This window comes from Bombus bifarius, unplaced genomic scaffold, assembly GCF_011952205.1.
Source record: "Bombus bifarius isolate JDL3187 unplaced genomic scaffold, Bbif_JDL3187 scf7180000008047, whole genome shotgun sequence".
Taxonomy (NCBI): domain Eukaryota; kingdom Metazoa; phylum Arthropoda; class Insecta; order Hymenoptera; family Apidae; genus Bombus; species Bombus bifarius.
In genome coordinates this window covers 2842281-2865391 of record NW_022884413.1, presented here as the reverse complement: position 1 = coordinate 2865391, position 23111 = coordinate 2842281, and the positions used below count along the sequence as shown (strand labels likewise).

The following is a 23111-nucleotide window of genomic DNA, read 5'->3' as shown; positions in this document are numbered from 1 at the left end:
TATGCATACTTGATTCCATCGCTAATAAGATGCACCGATATTCCATCCACTAGATATTCTCGATCTGGTCTGGTCGGACCTGAGATTTCATAGCTTCGGCCGAGCCTATCGTTGCTGCTTCGTTGTCGATTCGATTATAGGTTCGACGACCAGCGTGATATCGCGAGACGCAACTTTCGTCAGAGTCTCCTTTTTACGTCATCGCGAGAGACTCGTTCATACTGCGTGGCGTTCACCGATCTCTGCTGGCCGTTTTCACTTTTTGTCAGAGAAATCGCCGTGTCTGTCCCTGTACGCCACTGTACGTCACTGTACGCCACGGGTACGCCACGGGTACGCCACGTACCGAATACCTCTTGGCGACCAGCGTACGAACCATACCAGTTTCCCGTCCATGAAAAAAATATGCTGGGAAACTGCTGGTCGTGTCACTCGAGCTGAGATGCACCGGAGGAAGATGGTCGAAATTTGTTTGTTGGAGATATCGTGTTGATCTGCACAGATGTTTTCCTACAATTAGAAATCGCGCGAACGAACTTTGAATCGTGCAAGTGCAGTTTGATTAGCCTGTTAACCGGATTCTCTGTTAGAAATTTTCCTAGACATGGAATTATCAGAGAATTATCAAGCAAGCGTCGATAGAGCCGAATTGGTTTACGCTACCATTCAGAAGTAAAAAATAAGTCGAACGAGGATTTTTGTTGGCTCGGTGAAACGACAGTGTCACGATCAGGCGCGATACCGAGAGGAACGATTTTTATCGGAGACCGTTCGGTGGGCGTGAATCGGCAACAGCTTTCGAAACTGGTTCCGCCTATCAAAGCGGCGGACGTCAATGGATAACAACAGGTTGCTGTACGTCGTATTATCAGAATAATACAGAACCGAGCCAGTGATAATGACAGCCGATGAAAACGGATCGGCACAATGGATCGTCGTTGATCGACGCCCATCGGCTGGCTCTGCCAACCACGGCCAACTCGCGCTCATCCATCCTCCTGTGAACACTATAGTGGTCTATGTCTACTACGCATATAGGTATATGCGTGTACCTACTCTATATGCGTATACCAGCTCTGATTAATAGACTGTGGATGTTTATGCAAGTTAAATACGCAAGGAACACACGATGCTTCTACGCTTAAAATATCTATGCAGATATACGTAAAAAATACGCGCATGTTATATACGAGCGTTATACATATATTTAACCCTGGATAATATCTAACTAACGTTTCGCAAAAATGACAATCGCAACATTTAGTAATAACGTTACTCGCAAGTAACTTTCGCACGTGAACTCTGTTAATTGAGAGGATTCTTTTGCCTGTACGAGTGTCAATCGTCGTGTATGTGGCTGAACTATGACGACGAACGATCGTGACGTTTTTCTTCCGCTGCGTCCGATGTGTTGCTAAAGTATCATCCTGTTATGATTACTTCCGTTTCATTGTTTGCCGCATTTCAATTGAAATATCGATTGTATAGTCTAGCTGTGCGGACGATTGATCGCGTCGTTGTGTTTAACAATAACCTATTGTATAGATTCTTGTCGGATAAATTTTCGTGTTCTGTTCGTTAAAAACGCAAATCTATTACAGGTCTGTCGACGCAGGAAATACTTTTTAACGGTCGAGGGTTTCGTTTCGAGAAGAAAGAAGCGATAAACGTTGGTAAATTTATTCGTACGGTAGACTTTTTTGATTCCCGATAAAATCGGCACAAGCGATGATCTCGATGTCACGAGTATCGCTATAGAAGCGCGAATGGAGTAACCGAGTGATTAAATTTTAAATGACTGGCGGACGATCCTCAGGTTTGTTACGACTGGTGAGAAAAGTGTACAGCGTTTGCCTCGACAGTAAAGAGACTCGGGGTAGATCGTTATCGACGGTAGTTAATGCAGCGACTACAGGCATTGTTGATGTCACTGGCTGTTCTCGCCGCGTCCCCGTGTGCAATAACGCGCGTGTCACACTATAATCGCTTCTACTCCTTTCACTGTTGTGACTACGACATAGAACAGGTTGGAGGGTTATAACGCGAGGAATCGTGCACGCAGCTCGTTCTGCTTCGCGGAATAACCGCTCGTAAGCCGCGTTGTCACGATCTAGATCCATTCGCGGATCATTACATCGGATGATCCGGGAGAATAGCCATGCCATGCCGAGGCGATCGGACGGTGTGTTTCGTCGCTGCTGATGGACCTTCCTCGATGGACGCTTTACTCGGCTGTTTAATCTTCTATAACTATAAAGTATATGCGATTAAGATAGCAACTATCGGTCCTAAAAGTATAGAATTGCGCCAGTACACGTTGCATGTTCATTTAAGACGCAATATGTACTAAATATGTCTATTTTTTCAGAAAAATAACTACAAGTTATCTAATTTTATTTTACGATTTCGGTAGTACTAGTCGTGCCGCCTAACTTAACTTTTCGCTCTTAATTCGAGATGGTTAGGTTTTTTTTTTTTAAATAGCTATCGGTAATTAAGAATCTGATACATTCGGTCTAGATCTGAAACAAAGGAAAAGTACGGCAGTATTGGAAAGATGTTTCATCACTTCTGAGTTAAGTGGTTTCGATGCTTTCTCCACCATTGTAAACGATTCGAGACGATTCGAAACGATTCGACGCGATTCGAAACGATTCGAGACAATGTGATACACATGTGTACATATTCCGAACGCGCTGCTTCACTTTCGATAACCACGCTCGATCGTCTCTCGTTATCGCGACACGCGAAAGCTCAGCGACCCGTTATCCATTGTAAAGTGACGATCGGCAACAGCGGAGAAGCCGATCGCTGGCGACTTTCACGATTCTTTTAGCAACGGGCCGGCACGATTATTTCTGGTCGGGATTGTTCCACTTTTGCGACGCGCCCGCAAACTTCTCGCGCTGCGAAACACGAAGAACGAGTCCGGCAACGCTTTGAAACTCGGTCGAATTACTCTATAGCCTCCTTACGACGCTACGACGAATTTCCTTCGACGATCGGAGCACGAAACAACGTGCTTTATGATTTTCCCCGTTCCACGTATTTTATGATCGCACCTGATGATTGTTCGTTGTTCGGGCATTATGCGTGCACAGATTTCTAAGAAGGATTACAAAAAATGATCGACCTCGCTTACTCGTAAATTATGAATTTCATGAACGACTCTGAGCAAAAATTTAACAACCCACCAGTCTCGCTTATTAACTCTTTGTTTTCTGTACATTTATTTATTTATTTACGTCTCCATCGATACATTGTAGTTTTTGGTTACGTTCGATTGTCCTAAACCTAAAACAGTCTTAGATCATAAACGTAAAACCTGGGACCTACAACTTATAGACAGCTAACCTGTACGGTATGAACTCCTTAGTTAGGAATTTCGATTAGTTACTACTAGTACTAAAAGTACTAAATTAAATAAGAGCAGAGCTACATGCTACATACTCTCAAACTAGAAACGATCGTGTAGGAACCTCAAAGGTGATGGATTAATTCCTTCACCACGAGTTTTCAAATCGACCAAGATTTTTGTTCATTGTTCAACATCGCTGTTCCTAGACCCATTGATCGATAAAACACATCCAAAAAGAACCAGTCCAAGGTCAAACCACGAACAAATCAAGATTAACACACTTCCGCGATATGCATCGACGAGCAAAACTTTCCTTTTCAAGGAACGATAATTAAATTACAAAATGTCGGAATGCTTCTCAGACGTCCGTCGTAGGTTAAATCGAAGAGAAGATGGTAGATTCAGCGCGTTTCTCATAATTCAGCCATTGTTAGTATCAGCACTGGTGGTCACAGGTTGAACAAGTCCATATACCGTATGCGTGCTTCTAAAATGACTCACCTTCGCTTCGAAGATTGCACAAACGAAAAGCATAGTCGCAGGTGCGTCCTCTGGTGCATCGTGAGGTGCATCTGCCTCGTCAAACAGACTTCCATTGTTTCTTCGACGATAGCGAATGTTTTATCGGAGATTATTGTTGTTCGATCGAATTATCCGATAAATATGAAATAGCAGACGCTGGAGGTGAAGCGAATTCTTGGCCACTGTTCGTACGTAACATTTGAAAAATGGTCATCCGAGCAACGGAAATAAACGAGCGAAACAGGTAAAATAAAAATGCGGATCTAACAGCCCGGTGACGATTCTGTAGCGCGCGTATAGACTTTCAAGAAACTTGTCCGCGAAATGAGCGTAAAACCCCGATTTCTTAAGAAGCGTCGATAACAAGAACGACGATCTGTGTGACAATTCCTCGAATTGTAAAAGACTGCGACCCACGCGCCTATAGTCTCCAACCAGTGGACTTGTAAAACTTCGCCCAGGTCAAGATCCACTTTCTTTTCCGCGACGAGAGATTACGCTCCTTTCTCCGGTTTCCGGTACTGACGATGTTGCGCGTTGTTGATGAGACTGGTCTCTTTTGAACACGCGAAAAAAAACCGCCGGCACATCGACACTCTAAATATGGCTGGAGTCGGTCGTTTGTCACGACCCCACCACTCGGCAAAGCCTGTCCTACGCATACTATTCTGATTTGCCAGATCCTACGATTCGATCGGAGCTTGTTCCGCCAGTCGACGGAACGTGGCCGTGCTAAGAAAAACTCGTCGAAATTTAGACTCTCAGCGTCTGTTGATCCTCGAGCTATAGACGTCTGGTTTCTCCGACTGCTCGTGGTCTTCCCAACAAACACCGGATATTCGGAAGTTTCCCGGCCATGTTTTCACAAGCATTTCTTCTATTTTCAACCATGGAATAATCTTTGAACAGATATTACGAGCTTCGTTTATGCGCGACGGCGAATCAGTTTCTATCACGTATACACGTGAGATCGACGAAAGACATAGTAGGCGACGTAATTTGCGCTGGACACGATTTTACAATCGTCGTAGCTTGCGATAGTTGTAAGCATACAAAACCGGCTGTGAAAGCTTCTAGTTTTTATCTAGAATTAGTTCGATTCAAGATTATAGTTGATTCGAAGAGGAGTGTGTTCGGAGGTTAGGAAAGCGAGTAAGACGCTGGAGCCGGAAGTTGGTTGATTCGACCGAGCTCGAGGAAGAGACGGGTCGATAAGAAGAGAGAGGATCGCTCTTTCGTTCCTAATGCCGACTGTTAGTTGGTCATCCGCGTTGCGACAAAGGATACGTGGAAAACTGATGCGAATTCAGCATCAGAACGGCTAGCTTGGATTTACCTGGAATCGAGCTAATCAACGTTGGAACAAAGCCGTTGGAACTAGTCTGAAAAAGGGGCAATGGACTCTTTAACCGGGGCGGTCCGATGACCTTGACGAGAATAACTCGCAAGGCCGGACATCAGCCTGAGAGGAAACATGGTGACGCGTGGTTCCGTTTACGTGGCGGTTCTCTTTGTTTTGCCTTTGATCCTCTGGGTCTTTGGAAACCACAGAAGAAGCAAGATCCTCGCCGACGTCCTGGAAGCCGCTAGGTAAGAGCCCTTGCGGAACTCTGTCGGGTTTCCTGTCATTGTTGGATTTCCGCGAAGGAATGTAGCCAGGGAACACGCATTGGTGATGCGTTAGCGAGATGTGGTGGATGAACGATGTTTCTGTAATGAACGTACAGCGTGTACATCGATAGCAACGAATGTGGCATGCGACGTGTTGTTTAACTCGGGTAGCACGATAGTACCGGCTTCGGTGGATCGTAGGTAGCTATATTATAACAAGCGTGTCGAGATAAGACCGGTTAATTTTTAATCTCTTCGGAGTCGAATTCTTTTTACCCTTGAAATGAATATTTCTTCTATTAGGTATTAACGATAGAAATGAAAATCCGCAGGAACCAGTCTTACCGTAAATAAGCGTATTTATCGCGTAATTGATAATTTGCTAAAGAACGATACCGCGTACACGCAAGCATGCAACGGTTGAATAGTGTTTTTCTTCCTTTGCGTATACGAACACACGGTGTTCGTATAAAGCGTTAATTCGAGCGGAAAGGCGTAAATATCCGAATATAGGAAGCTCGGAAGGGTAACCGCAATTGCATCGCTCAAGTCTCGAGTGATTTTATAAATAAGAAATTTCAGGCAACGCGTGACTCGCTCAGATTTATTATTTTTATTCCACTGGACTATTATGTCTCAGGTATTTCAGCGTGAACGCGATTCAGCATGTGCCGTTGCTCCGATATTCTTTGTCCTTTCGTACGCCGATCCGTTTTATGCTGCTCTTTCTCTTTCCTCTCCGTTGCTCTGGCAGCTGGCCAGCCGGGAATTCGCCCAGGAAAATATGCGCGTGTAACGAGACGTTCTTCTCGGGCTCGGTGCACTGATCTTTTTGCGATTATCGCCTTCTGTCTCGAATTTTTTTTTTTTTTTTTTTTTAGTAAAATAACGTCGATACGTGAAACGCAGACGTATCGGACGTACGATAGATTAGACAAAGGTATCGGTGAATTTCAAACGAGATAAAATTACGAAGAAGAATAATTAAATTATCATAGATACCGAGGGAATAATATTACGAAACTGTAAAAGCAACGTTTGAGTAATTTTTAAATTGCAGCAGTAACGATTACGTTGCAGATGTGGTATGAAAAAATTGATCGTTGGAAAAAGTGCACGGAATATATCATGTGGAGATTATTCTTATTTAACGTTAGATATATCCAAGAAATTATGCGCGATTAAAGCTTTAATTGTGAAAACAGAATGCATCTACCCGATACGATAAAACACTCTCACTTATCCGCAACGAAGATACCCTGCTCTAACTAATTGCCCATCTAACGGTCTGCTTTGCCGTGGAAACAATTCTTCCACGATAAAACAGTGTTGCTCCTAAAACCTGTTTTCACCTGTTCTTAGTTGTAACTAGCTTTATAATTATGCAAATAGTAGTAGTAGCATTCAGTTGTCGGTACTTGGAATAAACTTGTCAAATCGTGCGAGAGCACTACGTTCGCCAAAACGATTCTCTAAGAATTCGAATCAAACTACCTGTGGAAATGTGGAAAGGGATCGAAAGGCGGTTCTATAAATATATTCAAGTCCATTTCCTCAGTCAGCGTTAACAGGTTCGCGGTAAGTTGAATTCTCGTCGACTCTTGTCGATTCTCGTCGTCTCCGATCAATTAACCGCATAACGGATGGACGGCGACGACATCGAGTTGGATTCGTGATCGAGCAATCGAATCGTCATTGCTTGCTTCATCGGCCGTTCCATTTAGGATCACCCGATGACGCGACACATTATAATTACGATGCTACGCCTCGAGTCTCAGTCTCTACCGTGCTATCGTCCTCGCTTGTTGCGCAAACCGACAGAACGTCCACTTGCAATTAATCGATCGTCCGTGATTCGTCGTGCTTTTTACGCTACGTTTACCTGAACGTGAACACGTGGACGTCGAACGGTACCAACGTGTAAAGCATTCGTAAGTTTGACCAGTATCGGCGAATAGAAAATTCGATGACTCGAGGATTCTTAATTGCGCTATCGGTAAACACAAGTATGTTTTGTCATACCTCGTCGTTTCGATCATAAGCCACAAGCCTAAATTCACGTTACTTCGCGATAGAAATATCTCTGTATAAATAGCTTTTCTCTATTTCTATCGCGTTAATACGACGATCTATCAGTGTCTGACGTTCCATCTTTATCTTCGCACACAAGCGTAAGACGCGTAGAATTTCTATGCAGAAGAAAGATTGTGTTCTCGAAAGCCGCAATTGGCATCGGCCAAGCTGAACCAGGCTATCGACAGAATCGGTACCGGTTAAATGTGAACGCGTTACGTAAAATGTTTAATTATAAATACGCTTACCGTCCTCGTCGTTGAGGATCGTTGTCACTGTTGTCAGTTACGCAAAACCATGCGAAGGCTTGTTCTCGATCGACAGGGCGAGGAACGAGTTAAATCGACCAGACCTCCGACGGTCTTGGCATGGTTCGCGTCGGAAGCGTAAAAAAACCGGAAACGGTTTTATCTAATCACTGTGCAAGAAGTGGAAGGGAAAGGTCTACGCTTACTCGACGATCCAAGCGTATCGTATGCTATCTCTAGATACCGATAAAAATAAACTGCCTCTTAAGCGTACCTCGTGGTGTCTAAATTTAATTCTACGTACAACGAGACACGAAACTCGCGTTTTTCTGGATGATATTCTAACTTGAAGTCGATCCGTCGATCCGTTGATCCGTTGATCCGTTGATTCATCTGCTTCGCAGACCCTACAATCTCGGTTCGCACTCAATGTCGTAACAGTTACGAAACGCTCGATACTAAGATCTTTAAGGCCACGTTCCCTTGGGGCTGTACAAGCAAAAACGTCTACCAAACGTAGGTACCGCGGATTTTCTGCGTTATCGATCGCTTTCACCGTTAGAACGATGCTTAACATAATGACGCAAGAAAGTATTAAGTATTTTTCAAATAAAGGAGTTCAAATGAGAGCTGTTACTACCTTTATACCCAACTATCGCATTGGTAAATATTATAAATCTACATACGATACTTGCTCGTTGTAACACAGAGCGATAATTTTTACGTGTAAAACTTTTACGTAATCTCGGTGTTGGATATTCAGGGAGCGCGGGATTTCCAGCATTTTACAAGCAAGCTTCGATCGTTGAAAGATCTGTTGATTAGGAATAAACCACGCCGCTCGAGGCGGTCGTTTCGTTCGTCAAAAAACTGCTGATTGTTCGAAAAGTTACCTCACAAAGTTGCCTAAGAAGTTAGTTTATACCGAATAACAGATCACCAAGTTACGTCACGTTTCTTAAATATCTTGCAACATTCGTTCCGGGCTTGTGAATCGTGAGAGGATTTCTTCGGCTTCGGTTTCCTTGTTACCTCAGATTCGCTTTGATACATTTCTTCGACTTTCCTCCGATTATTACATAAACGCTATACATACTACGCTTTTCGAAATGATCGAAAATAAGATGAGAACGCTTCGAGACAAAGTAATTTTGAAAGGTAGGGCGATTGGATAAAGGTGATATTTTCCCCAATTAATTATAGAAGCACGTTGTTTGTTTGCGTGTATGAAACTCAGATAATGTTACGTACATTGTTCAAGTAAATAGAAGTTGGTAGACAACGAACGAACGAGGACGTAAAAGCAGTTACGAAGCAGTTACTCTAGCTCGAAATAAATTAGATAGAAGGACAACAAGGATGAAGGAGAAAACATACGCATGCACGCGCCGTCAGGTGCAAACAAATCGAATCGTTGGACGCTTAACCACGGCCAACTGGTTATCTTTATCGTAGAGAAACGATGCGATCGTCCGTCTTGTGCCGTTTATCGCGGCTAATCTGTCGTTAGCGGTTTCCTAGGTTTCCTAAGGAGCGTGGTTCGTAAATTCTCCTACCAATCGCGTCGCAATACGATCTTCTTGGGTACGGTGCGTGCGCTCTTCCTCTGGTGGATATCTGGATCCTCGGAACGTTATGACTTGGATTTTCACGGGAATTTCCGACCAGCCGGTTTTTCCTTTCGCCGTTTCATCGACGGGCGTGAGAAACGCGCGAACCTATAGCGAGAATGCTGGCAAAGAAAACCAAATCGCATTCTGGCTCTGGTAAAGTTCAGCTGCAGTCGTAAAGGATCGACTTAGCATCGGTTCAAAGAGTTTTATCCGCGATGAAGTTTTACGACGAAAGATTTGGAGTTTGATGGTCAATGACGATGGTCTTGCGCGATGCGTAATACTGTTACTTGAAAGTGTTTTTCGCGTTTGGTAGATTCGATAGATTCGACTAGATCGAAGTTTTCTTACTGCCTAAGCGTGTGAATGTTTATACGTTGTCTCTTCTCTTTCGATAAACATTGCTTTCGCTAAACTCGCCGCATTCGTATTTATTCGAGGCTGTTACAAACACAGATTTAACATTTGCCTTATATCTTAGGTTAAGAAGAGCTCGACTCGATGAAAACTTATGTTGAGAGATTTATTAAGTTATGTGGATCGTCGCGATTCTTGAAGAAAAATAAATATGTATTTAGGACTGGCGATGTGAATTTGCGATGCGATTCAATTATGTATATATTTATTTATTTATCTTATAAGATGCGTAAGGATTTCGTTCTGCAAATCGACTATTGGAAAATCCATCGAACGTTGGCATTCCTCGACATTTCGCGCAAACCTCAAAGTAGAAACTTTCTATTATTTCAAAAAAAAAAAAAAAAAAAAAAACGCAATTCGCTGCGATTAAGGCGAGGGTAAAAAGACAAAGTATGTATATGCATCTAATATCAGCGGCCATTAATATGTCAACTTTGATCGCCACTGACGATCGAAACTTGTCAAAAGTTTACACGCGATTACATCGAAAAAAAAAAAAAAAAAAAACAATAGGAAAACACGAGTCAAACGACAACCTTCGAACTTTAAGAGAAAATTAAACGATCAACTGGAATCGTGTAAGAGGCGAGAAGAAGGAACGTTCTCTCTTCGTACGATACCTTTTGCTCTCTTCGTCCTACGGTCGAACGATCACGATGAGCGATCACAAAATTTCGTCATTTATCAAGGTAGCCAGACATCGTTGCGAACATTTGTCACTCGCGCGTTGTTACGTTTTCAATGCAAAAACCGGACTGCTGTTCGAGTAGAAATGTTCACAGATGGATCTCTCTTTGACTAGATACCGTCATCCAACGATACACCGGCAATTTTGTCATCCGTTTAACCGAGACTGAGTTCGATCCGAGGCTCCAAGAGTCTCCGATTCATCGTTCAAAGGAGAAACGAAAGGATCTTTCGCGATATTTGCGAGAAAATATCGATAATCAGTCGCGCGAGATTGATCTGGAATTATGCCGAAGATGGAGAAAAAGAATAAGAGCGGAAAAGAAGGGGAAGGGAAAGATAAAGATAGATGAAAAGGGAAGTTACCTGTTAGCTTTACTCTGCCGGGGCCAAATCAATATCGATATCAAATATTACGAAACAGCTGATATAATTGCTGCTCTTATCGAGCAATGTTCCTTTGTTTCGCCTGAAGCTTTATGCACCGAGTAACTTTATAGCGTATATCTTAGATACTGCGAAGCTTTTACATATCATCTGGTTGATATGGTTTCCGTATTAATGACTTGATAGGAACACGCTGTTGTAATTTTATCGGTTACTATCTTAACCGCGAAACGATTACGTCTATCCGTTTAAAGCGTCGGTATTTTCCTAGCGATGTCCGTGAAACGGCAATGCATTCGCCGATACAGAGCTCTGAATAATATATTTAATCGTTAAAACACGATCTTCCTTATGACCGATTGCTTGAAAATGTAAAAATCGTAATTTAAAAGTTGCAGCGTAGAAAGTGTAAAAGTGCGTAAATGGAATCCAGTTATAGATGGAAGCTGGCGCGAAATATTCCACTGTATCGAAGTAAAATCATACGAGTCGCGATACGAAGAACTAATTTCTTTTATCCCGAATATAACGATCTCGAACCACTGAGAAAGGAAAGACAACCAAGTATGTATTTGCTGTTGCCTGGAAGCGGAAGCGGTTTGCGTTCGAGATAAGTAATTCTCTTTGACCATTCGGTCTAAGCTTTGCTTCGTCACCGAAAAGTTGACGATGACTTCTCTGTCACCTCTTCGAGGGAATGCATATATAAACCTTTCGCGATTACCGTGCTGGAATGTTATTTTCGATCAACGATAAGAGACGCGAAAATCCCTCGATCTTACCGCGATAAAACATTCCATCGAGTTTTCTGACTTTCTTGCAGCATATCGTGGTAAATGGTTTCATGATGGTGACCAAAGCTTTCCTAAACAAGGAGGCCATCTTTAAAATGCTCAAACCTGCAGAAGGATAGCAAGCGATTATAATAATTTGAAATTTTCATGCAACTTTTGTACAGGTCGGCCTTGCAGACGTTGCACAAAGTGTCGAGTAAGGCACGCGAACAGAACTACTTCCTGGGTGGGCTGTCACACGACTGGGTCAGTTACTATGAGCAACGAATCGAGAGCGATCGCTCGTGTCTTAACGAGTGGCATACTATGGACAACTTGGAATCTCGAAGACCACCGTCGCCGGACAGCGTACGCACCAAGTAAGTTCGTTAATTACCATCTCTGGTTACTTTATAGGACTATTTACGCCATACTGCTTATGTTAAAGCAAATTCGTACCTTTTTTCGGCTCGACTAAAAAAGTGATACCCCCGAGTAAAGATTTCTTTTGTCCCTGAAATATCGTAATGCGTATTTTATTTCGGACATTTTGGCCTTTTTCGTTTCTAAATATGTATTCGTTGGCGACAGACCCAGAGAAAGGGACGAGACTGAGCGCGTGATCCGATCGACGTTGAAGGAGATCATGATGTCCGTGGACCTCGACGAGGTAACCTCGAAGTACATTCGAGGTCGTCTCGAGGAAGACCTCGACATGGATCTCGGGGAGTTTAAGCCATTCATCGATCAGGAGATGCTCACCATTCTGGGTCAGATGGACGCGCCGACTGAAATATTTGACCACGTTTATCTAGGAAGCGAGTGGAACGCAAGCAACTTGGAGGAGCTCCAGAAGAATGGGTGAGTTCCTTTCTTCCTGTTATTACTCGAGATCCTTCCGTCCTTTTAGCTTTATCCGATTTGCAGTTGACCGTTCTGTCCATTTAGGCTTGCGCTGTTTACTCGAGAACGACCTCATTTTTCCAATTATAGTAGAGCAACGTTAAATTCGAATATATCGTAATAAGAATTTATCTCGTACAAATATTCGTTCCATTGTTATCGAACCGCCAAGAACAAGTTTGGCTACGCTACGTACAGATTGATAATAATTCACAATTATCTCTGAATAATCTTTCCTGTACTAAAAATTCTTTAATATACAGTGTCAGGCATATCCTGAACGTAACTCGAGAGATCGACAACTTCTTCCCCGGGATGTTCACGTATTTGAACGTACGCGTGTATGACGACGAAAAGACCGATCTGCTGAAGCACTGGGACGATACGTTCAAATACATCACGAAGGCAAAGAAAGAAGGTTCGAAAGTGCTGGTGCACTGTAAAATGGGAGTGTCAAGATCTGCCTCGGTAGTGATCGCGTACGCGATGAAAGCGTATAACTGGGACTTCTCTCAAGCCTGGAAGCACGTAAAAGAGAAACGGAACTGCATCAAACCTAACAACAGCTTTCTGCTGCAACTGGAGACCTATCAGGGTATACTGGATGCGATGAAAAACAAAGAGAAGCTTCAGAGGTCCAAGTCGGATACGAACTTGAAGTCTCCTACGTCGACGAAAGATCGGTCGAAGAAGGAGGAAAAGTCTGGCAACGTGGACAATGATTTGCAAACTGTATCGGGCTTTGAATTAAAAAAGACCAGCCAGAGGCCGAAAAGTTGGTCGCCGAATGTGAAAATTAGCGAAACCATGTTGCCTTCTGGTACGTTTACTACTCGTTTAATTCCATTTTATTAAATATGGCATGCTATTTTTATAGGTTATGTTTATATTGTAATCTCAAACTCGACCTGTTTCCGCTCCCTTTTAGTTCCTCTTTCGCAGTCCCTCGAAAGCATCGATAAGACAGGAAGTACGGAAGTGACCAGAGAAGATCTGCTACGTTCCAACAACCAGAAGACCAGTATGTCGCAAGAAGCTCGGAACGTTTTGATGCCATGCGGCAACGGACAATCTTACAGCGTATCTCAAAACAAAATCGTCCACCTACCAGGTCCCTCGCCAGACACTCCGACCGTGAAGAACCGAATTAGCAAGTTAGAAACGCAGCAGGGTCAAAGGAGGAAAGGATTGGTGCTGAACCTGACGAATCAATTCGAAGCAGTCAGCAGCAAGCCGTCTTCTCCGAGTTCTGATTCAGACGGCGGGAAACCGTTGCCACAGAGTCCGATCTGCGAACTGAACGAGAATGGACTCGGTATGCAGAAGCCTTCGTCGGAAGCTTCGTCTACGGTGGCAGTGAAGCAAAGCGTGTGGGATCCCGGCGAGAAGCAAAGCAAGAGAACGGAAGTCGGTAGTAATAGTGAATGTCTAGTCTGGACTGCATCATCGTCCGATGCAACATGTACCAATTCGTGTAGTAACGCTAAGACTAACAGAGAAGTGAGTGCGGAGAGTGAGTGTATCGCGACGACCACGACGACCACGACAACGACAACGACGACAGTGTATCCTGGTACGTTAACGCGAAAGACCAAGAAGGACGGTGACCCGTTTAGTACGCACGTTGACCGAGTGTTCGATCGGGAAGAAAGGCAAGGCGAGCCGGTTACGAGAGACTCTCCGAGCCGACAGAGCTCTTGGAGCAGTTACGACAGTGCCGTAGTCCTCGACAACAATTCGGTGCACAGCTCCTGGGCCACGTTACCGTCGAGGAACAGTTCTTGGGGCTCGTACGACATGCGGCCTTCGGATCTGCTCGGATCCAGTGGCCTCTTCCCTTACGACAAGGAGGAGATACCTTGGCACCCAGGCACGGTGAAACGTACCAAGCAAAAGCTCGAGGAGAACACCAGCTCAGGGACGGTGAAACGCGTGTGCACGCAAAATTCCGACACGGAAGAGAAAGACAGATTACCAGTTGAGGAAGAATCGTACAATCCGGTACTTCTTCAGCATACCGCGTCGCCAACGCCACGAAGGAGGGATTCCTCGCCTAGCCAGGAACACGGTTTGAAGGTAGATCCTGTTAGAAATTCTCCAAGTCCTATCAGAGGAATAGACATCTCACCAGCGTCGATTCGTCAAGTTGGAAGACTATCGACGAGCGCTCCGGCGCCATCTTCTCTCTCTTCGGACTCGGACTTACCCCTATCCTTGAGATCCTGCAGGTCAGAGAGCGAAACATCCAGTCCGTGCGTGGTCAACACTACTCAGTGTCTTTCGGTGAAGCAACACAAGATGGTCTTGGAGAACCTGAGTAACAAATCTATATTTAACAAACGTTGTTTGTCGGTAGACGACTCGCCAGACGCCGAGTGTCCGCGAAGTACCTCCGGTATCGTAAAGAATCTCAAGAAAGAATTCGAGGCGAAGTCGACGAAGTTGGAAAAGAGTCCGGAGAACAGCTTCGAGAACGACTCGCCGATTACGGTCTGTCGACCGAAAAGGGACGTAAAGATCAGAAGTTTGCCCTCCTCACCGGTGATTCCCCACAACGAATCGAAGATTCAAGCCCCGTCCGAGGTCAAAGAGAAAGAGAAGTCGAGCGCCGACTCGATGACGGCTACTCAGGACAACTTGGAAGACAGGTCGGTGAGAGTTTTGGTTGGTAAGTACGAGGTGAAGCCCGAGTCCAGGAAGTCCTCGGAGATCCAGCTGCGTGTGCACAAAGACAAGGATTGGGAGTCGGTGGACTCACAACACAGCAACAAGTCGAAAATTGGTGTAGAATATAGTAGGAGGTCTGCGCCGATCATGATTAACAATCATTCATCTACTCCTCTGTTCAATGAAGCGCCGGAAGCACCTGGTAGGCCACCAGTCCCATCGGCTGGTGTTGTGGCAGCTAGTAAGAAGCAGCAACAGCACGGCAGGACGCATCCTCTTGCCAGGCTGCAGGTCAGGCCTAGGCACAGCAGTCCGGTTTACAACACCATGTAAGAAAGGAAAAAAGGGAAACGTTTACGCGTTTGGTTGTTTCTCTCTCCCATTGAGTCGAATCTAAGCGCTCGTACCTGAATGCATGGGTATGTTGCGTTGTCGTGGCCACGATGTGAAACTGTGTGATCTCTATTTGATGCCAACGAGTCGAGGATCGTTTCTCTTCGAGCTCGACGACTAAATCGACGGGGACACAGGATTTTTCTATAGATTCGTTTCCCACCATCTCTTCGATGTACAATTCTAATCTTTGCGAGAACGTCCTATACTATGCTGTGCGACGATACGACAGAGCACCCGTATTTTTTCGATGCTTCTTTAAACGGACACGGTGTACAAGCTTTTCGTATCTACCTGGCAAAGCCATGCTTTTTGTGCGTGCGTGCGTGTGCGTGTGCGTGTGTGTGTGTGTGCGTGTGTGCGTGTGTGCGTGCGCGTGCGTGCGTGCGTGCGTGCGTGCGTGCGTGTGTGTGTGTGTGCGTGTGTGTGTGTGTGTGTGTGTGTGTGTGTGTGTGTGAGTGTGAGCAAAATCATTTGCGATGTTTTTGTATTCGTTAGCTTTAGTGTTATTGTTGGAGCAAAATTTACACGGTTTGTATTCTGTAATTCCTGTACGAACAAGTATTAATTATTTGCGATGTCGAAGAACAGCCCGAATAATGAATAATAGCTTCTGAAAAACTACGTTTTGTCCAAATTTTTAGGTAGAAATTAATGTGAATTAGAAATTAATTGTATTTATCACCGCCATCCTATTTAAACGCTACATATTATGTATTCGTCCAGCAGAGTATGTTCGCGTGGAATATTTAATAAGCAGTTTGATAAGCAGATACATAGTTGATAAGCGAAGTGAAAATGGAAAAAGGAAGAAAGACAAAAGAGAAACGACCAGTTTCTACGTTGGTATAGATTTCAAGGGATATCGAAAAGATACAAGTGCCTTGTCCTACCGTCAACGACTGTATACATATAATTGTAAAAAGGCACGTTCAAGGTCCTTCAACGTTTTATGTTCCTTCTTCGTCAGACGTGTCCTTGGCCTGCTCTTAATTAGTTCAATTATTTTTTAAGCTGGAAATGCAACAATTCTCGGTGGACGCGGAAAACATTGTTATTCCTACGACGTGTCGTCACCTAATAGACCTAATATGGGCTTGGAATCAAACGTGATGTGTTGTGTATGCGGGGATGTTGCGTAGAAGTTGGAGCCAGCGTGTTCTTGAATCGGGACACAAGATAGCGTCGGCTCCGGTCAGGCTGTGAACGAAAGGTCCGGGCCTCGCGTTATGTACTAAAATATCGCTCTGACTCCTTCTTCTGCTATCTACGTTGTGATCGCCGAGGCGTATGCGAGATACAGATTCTATACATATAAAGAGACACACCTCGGAACGACGACGTGTAACGTTTAAGCTGTACTAATTAGTATTTTAGAGTGAAAGATGTGATTAGAATGGTGCACAGTATGCGAGGAGAGACGAAAGTAATAACTCGCCCCCACCCTACACTCCCCTTTATCCCGAGGGGAGCTGCCTCGAATCGTTTGAACGATTTGATCGGTTCTTCTACTCTCTTTATACTCGTGTCAGTTTGTATATCGTGTGTAAAGCATCGTCGCGCGAATCCAATTTCTTTCATGTATATTTCATTTTCGCTTTTCAATTCGATCGTCCTGTCTTATTTCTTCTTCTATTCTTCTCTTTCTGTTCCCATTTCCCCTCTTTATGCTCTTTGTTCCTTCTCCCCTTTTTCTTCATTGACCAGTGACGATAATTGTTTATCGAAGATTTTACCGTAATTGCAACTTGAGAAAGTACAATGAGAAACGCGGCTCGATATCAACGTTCGTCGTTCTTAGACATATCATCGGACCGTTCATTCTTATTTGCATTCGCAAAGCCATGTCGACCAATTTTATACTACTGTCCTAATATTGATGATGATGTTCATGATGATGATGATGATGAAAGATGAAGAAGATGAAGATGAAGATGATGGATGATGATGATGTTCATGATGATGGTGATAATGATAATGATGATGATGATGATGATAATGAGGTTGTTGTTGATGATGTTGATGATAATGTCGATGATGGCGGTGGTGGTGATGATGGTCATGATGATGATGATGATGATGATGATGAAGATGAAGATGATTGATGATGATGATGATGATGATAATGGCGACGACGATGAAGATGATTGATGATGATGATGAAGATGATTGATGATGAAGATGAAGATGATTGATGATGACGATGATGATGATGATGATGATGATGATGATGATGATGATGATGATGATGATGGTGGTGGTGATGATGACGGTAATGATGATGATGATGGTAATGATGACGACGGTGGTGGTGGTGGTGATGATGATGATGATGAATGCGAGGCTCATTTTTTGATAAGATGCGCCGCGACCATTGTGTGCGTAGAGATATATTTTATTATTGAGATAATTTTGCGGATAATTTTCTCATACGTTTGTTCTAACCTCTGTTCGTTCTTCCTCGGAAGAAACAGATCCGGGGTGTGAAACTATCCTGAGACCGAATGCTACTGAAAAACTGTAACACATTAAGTTAGAATAAAAATGTTACATTGCCAATGCTGTGCTTTACGACTGATATTCAGCACGAAACTGATTATTCGTTAGATCGTTTCCTTTTTCTTTGTGGCTTCGCGTTGATATTCTTCTCGAGCTGTGTGTAGCAGCGGTGGCTCGTATCGTCATTTTCGAAAATTTTTATCGAATATCGGTGTTCTGCGTGACGTTAAACACTGGAACGTACCAGTCGACTTAAATATTATTATTTTCGCTATCACGAATTATTTACTTCTAAAGAGTAAGATAACTGTTGAACGTCTTCAGGGACAGATATCCCTCGAGACGTTGAAATAAGAGTAACGAATATATTTCAGAGAAATGTCAAGAAAAGTAAGCTCTGGTATTTCTAGCGTCAATGTGCTAAACTAATTTGTATAATTTATACAATTCCGATACGAAACGAACCAAAAATTTCTCTTCGTAAATTATCTTCGTGGTGAAAGAAATAAAGAAGATCTACGCTATTCGAATTATACTATTTCTTAAGCGCATATCTAGCATCTAGTGTCGTAATTACAAACTAGAAAAAGAAAACATCGATTCGCTTTCGTGGCAGAGTTTAATTTTCACGGACAAGACATAGAGCGACCGAAGAAAGATGGACGATCAACTTGGTTGCGCGTCTATCTCGAATATCCGCTTGCCAGCACAGAACGCAAGTTGTGGTACGACGGAGATGGTCCTCGTTTTCTTTGCGTGCTTTGGGTTTATCGGGCCAATGTCCAAGCTGTACGTACCACCTCTTAAATTCCTGATCATCGCCAACGTCTGTCGAAAAAATAATCGTCGTCGTCATCATCTGCGTAACGAGTATACTCGACGGAAGGGATATAGTCAGGTTATTTAAAAATACGACGTCTCGTTATCCGTACGAGTATGCGAAAGTTTCATGATGCGTTCGTTGATCGTATCTTGTTTGACTTAGTAATTGTCAACTTTTTTCTGCAAATTATTATGTAATTCTATAGGCTTGAATTTCAGGTCAGGATTAATCAAAATCTATTTGTAAAATATCAGATGCACGGAATGCTGGCACTTTGATTTTAGTTCAATTTTGGCAAAGCGATCATTTTTAAACGTAATTTTAGATTTCATGCGACGAAGAGACCAAAACTATTTTCAAATTTATACCTGTTATCTTTTTTATGTTACGCGTTGCATAGATGTGCGAACGAAGTGTGTGAAACGAATGAAAGTGCCAGATTCCAAAAGTCTGAAATCTCGATGCACATTTAATGTTTTATATGCTATCGTATGCTACGTCTTATTATTTATTGCCGTATACTACAAAATATGGAATATCGACAGGAGGCTTTCGATACTTTGAAAACTTTCGATTCTTTCGGAACTTACGATTAAACTTCGAAGACGCAACAGCCTTAAGAATCGAAGCATGTTCGAAGTGTTCCGATTTTATGCCGCGTGTGCATACACATACATGTGTGCATATTCAGAACGGATCGCTATGGTTCTGAGTTTAGACGCAGATTGATATTTTAATTTACGACTTGACTATATCGTTTCTATCGAAAGACTGTGCACTGCGAGCGAACGAAATCCGTATGAGAAATCTGTATTTACGGCGTGAGATCGCAAGTCGATCACTCTGAAGAGATTGGTATCCGTGCCACCGCAAGCGATGAACATGTTCGACACGTATTTGCCACAGTAGAGCAGGGAAGGATAGCTGTCGGGTTCCAAGGAAGCAAGCAACTTTCCGCTACCGTAGTCCCACAATTGTATGGGATTCTCTCTTTGCCACGCGCACGACAAAATCTGTTCGTAATATAGTTGTTTGTTAATAAAAAAGAAAAAAATGAAGAGAACACCCGCAACGTCTGATTCCTAAGCGAAAGATTAGCATGTGTAGCGTATTCTTTTAATAATTTGTAAAGATTCCTCTTACACGTTACGTTTTACTTTTCGTTCGAACACCTTTCATTCAGGTGGTAAACCAAGAGGTTAAGAATTACGAGCGAGAGATTGTTGCATGATGATGGCTTAATCCCGGTAGGGTGAGTGTTGGGTCAATTTGGCTCATTTTTTTCCAGTATGTATATAGAAATTTAATGTTACACGTTGAAAAATTTGGCGATTCATTTGCTAATTCGAAAGATGTGTTCCTTTTATGTTTTTATACAAATTATATATTTCTAATTTAGCTATCTCTATAAACAGTATTAATGCATTTTTGCTTTCTTGTGTCGTTGGAACAATATTCAAATAATTTGTGGATAAAATTTCGAATTTTTGTATCCACTTTGACAGAATTACGGCGTATGATTTTGTAAACCGGAGAAAGACTATAGCTGCTTTTTCGATGCTATGTTACTGCCAAACATAATTGCACTCTTTGTTACGTAGAACTGTGGATTTTGGTGCGATAAGTCAATTTTTCTCGTTGATCTGTACGTAAAACTATTGTTAAAATGTGATCGCTGACGAATAAATCGAACAAGAAATTACAGTACCGCATATTTTTGTATGCGACAAAACAATGAGAAACGTCGATATTCGATTATATTCGAGAAAAGTACAATGTTACTGTCCGAAGAAAAGATGCGATATTTACAATACATACAAATTTTGAAAATACGTATACTGCCCTCTTTTAATGTTTTTCTACTCTCATCTTGGGTGAAAAGGAACTATAGAATCATCTTTTCTATATCAAGTAATATTAAATCAAACTGACCCACCGTTTACCGTACGAGAATTGACAAATGTAAAATATCGATTATCCGATATCGCGAATGATTTCCGACTCGTTGAAAAAGTAAACGCGACGAAAAGCGTATGGAGAGAGCGGATGCGTCGTTTCAGGACCAGAATTTGGTTCGAAGAGACGAACTCCTACAATTTTTATATATTTGCCGTGTGAATAAGAACGTGTTAAGGTGCATATATAGTTGGACTTTGAATTCTGGATATAAATACGTGTACCTCTCTTCCATTCCTACTGATATCGAGTCCATCGCCGCACATATGCACACCCGATATTCTTCTGAGTGCGTATGGTTGCCTAGTGTCCCAAAATTGAATAGTATTGTCCCAACCACCGCTTATCAGCTCATGTGCCGATCTGGGGTTGAAACACGCGCTGAACACTCTAGATTTATGACCGTCCATGGCTTCCAATGACTCGCTAGAATGCGATAAAAAGCAGGGAATAAATAAATAAGAGAAGAGAAGAGAACGTACGAAAAGGAAATATTTGTATGTGAAACTTCTATCGGGATTCGAAGAGATGCTGTAAATAGAAAGAGGGTGAAGCAAGTTGTAGCGAATAAAATTTTAGCCAACTGTGAACGCCGAATACCGCTAAAGAGCTTGTTTTTCTCTACATAGATCGAAAAAAGTGTGTATGACTTGTAGTCGGTGATATTTTTCTATCCTGTTGGATAAAGTTGTACAAATTGAAACGTAAACGTATACTGGAATCGTTCTAAATAACTATTAGCGAAACTACGGTTTGTAAATAGGAACGAATGTTGGCTATTGTCCGCGTGGCGGGTAATTGCGTTTAAGATGGTCGTCGAGTCGTTCCGTTTGTAAATGAAACGTAACTGAAGAGAACGCGAATAAAAGCGCACATTATGTTACGCGCGTTGTGCGTTACACGTGCGAAAACGTAATCACTTTTCCTTGTAACGATTATTTTATACCGTGATGAGAATATCGATAACGATATGCAAGATTTTAGTTCCTTTTTACCGATCCTCTGTTAGTACCGTTTCTTAGTAGTCTATTAGTACTACTGTACATATTAAGAGAAACCAGAGAAATGTGATCGTACGAAAGATTTTTCGTCAAGTGTCTTTGGAAGTTGTGGACCACTCGCGATACGAGTGACAAAGAAATGAATTTTATATCAAGTTAAATGTGTCGTAGCAGAGCGATCAATCTATCTGTTTAACTAGGAAATCTACTGTCAGTGGACACCTGGTGCGAGTTTATTTGATTCGAAGCGACCCTGAGCAGTTAGTGTTGATCAGGAACGAGCTACAATCACGTTTAACGAGATCAAGGTGACTTTGAAGTCTTCCACTCTCTAGGACGTTGTTACAAGACGTAGATCCGTCGAAACAAATTGATTTTGATCTAAAACGTTTGAATCGTCTGTAGAGATTGTCGTACCCGATGATCGACAGATATACACAGCTCTATAGCACTGATATATAATAGCATCGATTCTATATAGAACTGTTCGATTCGTTGTCACGTCTAAATTATCGCAGCCTAAATTATATGGTTGAAAGACGCTTTAAAAACAAGGAAAACCTTGAAATACTGTTTTTACATTTTGCTTTTCCACTGCAACCAAGACAATAATGATGAAATATATTTCAGTAATGATAGGAAACCTTGCGTGAAATACTCTTTCCTGCGTCTTGGTTTCTTCGTCGTAAAGAATAAGCTTCGCATCGTCGCCTAAAGTTAGGAACTTTGGCAGACGAAAATGGTAAGCTAAACCCAGCACCTGCCTCTTTTCCCGTATCGTGTAAAGACACTGTGAAGTTGGATAATGCCAGCATTTGACGCAGCCACTAGCATCTGGACCAACGAAATATGGTAAAAGGAGAAAGAACCGAGCGAAAAATTAATCCTTTATCGCTTCACAGCAATATAAAAAATAAACTGACAATGAGTACTAACAGGTTGCAAGGAGGGTACGCGAGATTGGATGAGATTTGTGGACAGGTCTGTGCTTAATCGCGGTCGTCGGACTTGGTTTCTGCATCATTTCAGTGTCACGCAGCGTCAACACTTCGTCCGATCTGGTTTTGTACAATTTTACCGTACCATCCATAAGGCCAGCGGCCAAAAAGTCATAGGTCTCCGTGTAACAAATGCAAAGAATATCTTGCCCGACCTCTCTAAAACAGTATCCTTTTAT

At 42.7% G+C, this 23111-nt stretch overlaps 2 protein-coding genes across 8 annotated transcripts in view; one reads left to right on the top strand and one right to left on the bottom strand.

Annotated features, from left to right (window-relative positions):
• LOC117207869 (protein phosphatase Slingshot) overlaps window positions 1–15599 on the top strand; it is a 72162-nt gene extending 56563 nt beyond the window's left edge. For 5 of the 7 annotated variants that reach the window (XM_033448528.1, XM_033448529.1, XM_033448527.1 and 2 more), the window contains 4 exons: window positions 11878–12072; window positions 12284–12553; window positions 12859–13415; window positions 13524–15599. In XM_033448528.1, coding sequence (XP_033304419.1) covers window positions 11878–12072; window positions 12284–12553; window positions 12859–13415; window positions 13524–15595 — 3094 coding nt within the window. In that variant the 3' untranslated portion in view covers window positions 15596–15599. Of the gene's footprint in view, window positions 1–5301; window positions 5471–7262; window positions 7423–11877; window positions 12073–12283; window positions 12554–12858; window positions 13416–13523 lie in introns of those variants that run through there. The other 2 variants (XM_033448531.1, XM_033448533.1) reach the window with 2 other exon arrangements.
• A 2985-nt stretch (window positions 15600–18584) lies between these two features.
• LOC117207902 (pre-mRNA-processing factor 17-like) lies at window positions 18585–21946 on the bottom strand. The gene is made up of 4 exons (XM_033448607.1): window positions 21929–21946; window positions 21158–21359; window positions 19796–19990; window positions 18585–18982 (listed from the first exon to the last, which is right to left on the bottom strand). The coding sequence occupies exons 2-4, from the start codon at window positions 21341–21343 to the stop codon at window positions 18821–18823; spliced, it is 543 nt and encodes a 180-aa protein (XP_033304498.1). The 5' UTR covers window positions 21344–21359; window positions 21929–21946; the 3' UTR covers window positions 18585–18820.
• Between the last annotated feature and the right edge of the window lie 1165 nt (window positions 21947–23111).